This window comes from Pterocles gutturalis, unplaced genomic scaffold, assembly GCF_000699245.1.
Source record: "Pterocles gutturalis isolate BGI_N339 unplaced genomic scaffold, ASM69924v1 scaffold4437, whole genome shotgun sequence".
Classification (NCBI taxonomy): domain Eukaryota; kingdom Metazoa; phylum Chordata; class Aves; order Pterocliformes; family Pteroclidae; genus Pterocles; species Pterocles gutturalis.
Genome location: NW_010112478.1, coordinates 1198 through 6137, shown reverse-complemented (window position 1 = coordinate 6137; position 4940 = coordinate 1198). Strand labels below are relative to the sequence as shown.

General features: G+C 58.0%; 1 protein-coding gene across 1 annotated transcript in view; it reads left to right on the top strand.

The window, feature by feature from the left end:
- Positions 1–4940, top strand: part of LOC104462192 (ATP-binding cassette sub-family A member 3-like) — a gene marked incomplete at both ends in the record, with an annotated part of 9362 nt that overhangs the window by 3373 nt on the left and 1049 nt on the right. The window contains 6 exon segments of the mRNA XM_010074049.1: positions 74–190; positions 591–711; positions 1262–1435; positions 2216–2397; positions 3589–3735; positions 4068–4197. Coding sequence (XP_010072351.1) covers positions 74–190; positions 591–711; positions 1262–1435; positions 2216–2397; positions 3589–3735; positions 4068–4197 — 871 coding nt within the window.

Below are 4940 nucleotides of genomic sequence, written 5' to 3'. Positions count from 1 at the left end.
AGTGTCCCCGCCTCGCCCTGGCTGTGCCCGGGTCGGGGGGTGCACCCTGGGTGACACCGTGCCCTCCCCACAGGAGTACATGCACATGATGGGCCTCAGCAACTGGTTGCACTGGAGTGCCTGGTTCCTCATGTTCTTCCTCTTCCTCCTGGTGTCCGTGTTCTTCGTCACCGTGCTCTTCTGTGTCCAGGTGACCTCAGCTGCCTTTCCCCGCAGGGGTGACCTCCCTAGGAGGGGGCTGAGGGGTGGGACCCCCTACCCCAGGCACCGGGGGGGCCTTGGCGGCCCCATGCAGAGCGGGACCACCCCCCTCTGCAGCCCCTCGGAGGGACTCGAGCTCTCCCCTCTGCCCGTACCCAGCCGTCAGGAGCGGGAGATGCCGCCAGGGCGCTGAGCAGGGTGTCCCCCGCCTCCTAGAGCCTGTGTCACCCAAAGACAGCCCGTATTTCTTCCCTCTAGGGGGGTCCAAGAGGCCCTGGGTGTTCTCGCCTGTCTGTGGGTTTGTCCTGAACCCTGGAGAAGGGCTCACTGCGCGGCCGTGGCCGTGGCCGGCTCGGCCAGCCCTGGGCGTAACTGGGTTTTTTTGGCAGGTGAGCGAGCAGGGAGCTGTGCTCACCAACAGCGACCCCACGCTGGTCTTCACCTTCCTTGCCATCTTCTCCATCTCCTCCATCTCCTTCAACTTCATGGTGAGCACCTTCTTATCCAGCGGTGAATCCCTCGCCTCGGTGTGTCGCTGGGCTGGGGTCGCGCTGTGGGCCCCGTGCCGTGGAGTCTGGGGTTCGTGTTGGTTGGGAGGCAGCTCTGGAGGCCATCGGTCTATCCTGCTCAGAGCGCGGCCGGCTCCTCCAGAGCTCTGTGAGGTTGCGCAGGGCTCTGTGTTGGATAACTTGCTTCGTGCATGGTGGGGGGGATTTTCTTCCCCTTTTTTGGCTGTGTTTCACCACGCCGCTTGGGAAGGGGTGCGTGTTCTGCCGCTTCCCAAACCAGGCTCACGCATCGGGGCATCACCTGGCTGTCGTGGCCCCAGGACATTCTGGTTGGGGATGGGCAGGGTGTTCCGACAGCTGCCCACCATGGGGCCGGGGGCTGGCGCTGCTCCTGCCCTGCCCTGGGACTGGGGCAAGTCCTCATCCTGCCCCCTGTGAACCCCCTTTGTGCCAAAAGCTTCGATCTCCGTGGATGGAAAGCTGGTGGGAAATACCCCTTGGCTTTACCGTATTATTGACGTTTTCCCTTTTGCTTTTCTCTCTGCTGGCAGCAAACGTCGCAGCTGCCGCTGGCGGCTTCCTCTACTTTTTCTCCTACATCCCTTACTTCTTCATCTCGCCCCGCTACGACCTGATGTCCCACAGCCAGAAGCTGGCGTCCTGCCTCATCTCCAACGTGGCCATGGCCATGGGCGCCCAGCTCATCGGCATGTTCGAAGGGAAAGGTGAGTGAACGGCTCCCGTCCCTCAGGAGAGGAGCCAGCCCTTTTTTTTGGGTGGTTTGGGACTGGCTGGTGTGCAGGGCAAAGGCTAGAAGGAAGTCAGGGAGAGGCACCCTCCTGCTCCTAACGAGAGCAGGAGGGCTAGTTGCTGAGAGGGTCTGATCAGCACCCAGGGCTCTGGCACTCCCAACCCATGCCCATGGCAGTCTGGACTGTACAAAATGCCATCATCACTTTAATCGCCGAGAGAATTCTGCTTGAAGGGATGGGAATCCATTGCATTTCCTCCTCCCCAATATATATTTTGAATTTCATAGAATCCCAGAATGGTTTGGGTTGGAAGGGAGCTTAAAGATCATTGAGTTGCACCCCTGCCATGGGCAGGGACACCTCCCACTAGCCCAGGTTGGTCCAGGTTAATACATTTCTACGTTAATAAGAATTTGCTGTTGGTTCCAGCAGCAGCCACGCTATTGCAAAGTGGTGGCACTGAACAGGTGACATCAGTGACAGTGAGACAGCAGCTAAAGAAGAGTTTGCTTCTTCCCAGGGCTGTTGCAGACAATGTGATGGAAGAATTGTGATGGGGTGGGGAGCCCCAAGATGCCCGTGTTCTTCCTGCTCGGTCTTCTTGCTCCATCTGTAGAATGGGAACTGTAGAGCCGTGCATGCACTCCGTGTTACTGAGCAGTGGGTTAGGACAGGGATGCTCTGCAACAATCTTGGGGAGTGTGCCATCCTCCTGGGGACGCAGAGGTGGGCAGCGCCCCGTGTGCCTTGCAGGGACTGGCATTCAGTGGAGGGACCTCATGAAGCCCGTCAGCGTGGATGACAACTTCACCTTGGCCCAGGTGCTGGGGATGCTGCTGCTGGACTCGGTGCTCTACGGCCTGGTGGCCTGGTACGTGGAGGCTGTCTTCCCGGGGGAGTACGGCGTGCCGCAGCCCTGGTACTTCTTCTTGACGGTGAGCACTGCGTACGCACCCCTTCCCTGATGGACATCGCCTGGGGACGGTCCCCACTTCTGTGCTGGGCAGGGGGCTGGACGAAGGGACCAGGGTGGCACCATCTGGCCCCCAGAATCCAGGGGTCCTCAGGAAGGGTTGATGCAGCTCAATTTTTTTACTGAATATAAAGGTCTTTTTGGCTTTAAATCTCTGTGCTGACACTTGTTGGTGTGCGGGTGTTGTTAAGTGTCTCCACACCCCAAGTGAAGGCGTTGGAGAGAAGCCCCCTGTGTGAGCAACCAGATCCCATCATTTGAGCCTCCCCGAGCGCTGCAGGGTCACCGGGAAGGTCTGTGTCTCGCTGCCAGCCCCCACGTGCCGGGGGATGGGTGATGACTGTCACCCCGTCAGCTGAGCTGCCCTGGCTCTGCCAAGTCAGATGCTTGGCACCGTCTCCAGCGGCTGGAGCTGCGGGGGGTGCTGTTTCTGCGGGGGTTGCTGCGGCTCAGCTGCCTGCGGAGGGGTCGTTAAGCCGCAGCAACACGAGCAATTTCCATCCTGTGGCCGTATCTCTTCTTAGTTGGGCTGGAGGCTTTTCTTCCCCTCTAAATTCCTCATCCTTCCGCTCCAGCATCCCGCTCCTTGCAGTTAGTCCAGGGTTGCAGAGATGCAGCTGTCCGCTGAAACCCACAATGGGATGCTGATTTTGGGTTCAGGAGTTCTTGAATTGCTATTTCCACAGGGATTTAAGGTCTCAAACACTTATTTTCATTCCTGGAGGGCCTGGTTAGAAAAAAAAAACCAGGCTGTAACTGGAGCAGCTGGAGCCCAGGCTGTTTGTATTAGTGTGTGTCGAGGTTTTTGGAGGGGTGATCTTCTGGGCAGGGTGCTTCTGCCTGAGCAGCTTTGCTTCTCATTGGAGTCCTGACCTTTTCCATGGGAACAAAGATGGGGAAGAGCTGCGTGTGTAATCACGGGCAGTCCTGCTGCACGGGAGAGCCGGGGGAGGCAGCGGGGCAGGAGGAGCCTTTTCACCCTCTGGCTGCCCTGCTGGCTGACGATGTGCTGGGTGGCAGTTCCCAGGCTGAGGAGAGTGGTCTTGGAGATCCACAGGAGGCATCTGTGTGGGACAAGGAGGTTGGATGAGGCTGGGGAGAAGATCTGGGCTCTGCCTGTGCCTGAGTTTCTCTCTTTGCCTTCTTTCATCAGCCCTCGTACTGGTGCGGGCGCCCGAGGACCGTCGTGGGAAAAGAGAAGGAGGAGGAGGAGGACCCCGAGAAAGCCCTGAAGAGCCAGTACATTGAGGAGGAACCTGCCGACCTTGTGTCAGGAATCAAAATAAAGCGTCTTTCCAAGGTACCAACTGCCCACCACAGCACAAATTCATCATAACATTGTTTTTGTAAAAACTGCTGCCTGCAGGCAGCTTCCTTCATGTTTGACTGCCTCCTCACCCCGGGGCTGGGTGCCTTGGCTGCTGTAAGGCAGGTGAGGCTCTTCCCCAGAGCTGGCTGTGTTTTCTTGTGGGTTGAAGTGTTAGGTACTTGCAGGTGTGGTGACATCTATATTTAACCTGAATTAGACCCGTCGTCTATTGCCAACACCGCCTGAGCACCATGGGCTCTGACTGCGGGTGGATCTGAGAGCACTTGCCTTGAACCATCCCCTCCTTAACGTCGTCTCCGCAGGTCTTCAAAGTGGGCAACAAGATGAAAGAGGCAGTGAAGGACCTAACAGTGAACATGTACGAGGGGCAGATCACCGTCCTGTTGGGACACAATGGTGCTGGGAAGACCACCACGCTGTCCATGCTCACGGGTAGGAGCCCATCCTGCTGCGGGGCTGGCGTGGGGGAGGGACGGGTTGATGGTTTGATGTGCAGAGCGGAGCTGAACCCCATCTCTGAGGCTGGGGAGAGGTTTTTTCTGTTCCCTGGAGCATCTTTGGCTCACTGAGCCGTTGGCCAGGGATGCACCTCGCTGCCTGGGGGATGGAGGGAGCGTGGGGGGCTTTGCTCAGCCCTCCACGAGAGTGGGATCAGCCGGTTGGGGAGATGACAGCAAATCTTTGTGTTGGGGAGCCCTGAGAAGAGAAAGGACCCGCTGCAGGCTGGGTCTCTGCCGGCTTTGTCATGACAAGGCAGGGATGGCATGGGCCAGGAACTGCTCATCTTGGGGCAGAGAAGACTCTGGGGAGACCTGGTTGTGGCCTTTCAGTACCTAAAGGGGCTTATAAGAAAGATGGGGATAAACTTTTTAACAGGGCCTGTAGCAACAGGACAAGGGGTAATGGTTTCAAACTAGTAGAGGAGAGGTTTAGACTAGATATAAGGGAAAAATATCTTACGCTGAGGGTGGTGAGACACTGACCCAGGCTGCCCAGGGAGGTGGGAGATGCCCCGTCCCTGGAAACATTCAAAGTCAGGTTGGATGGGGCTCTGGGCAACCTGGGCTAGTGGAAGGTGTCCCTGATCACTGCAGGAGATGTGGACTAGATGACCTCCGTGGTCCCTTCCAGCTCCTGCCTAGCTCCTAGCAGCCTGGTTTGGCCTGGTGGCCATG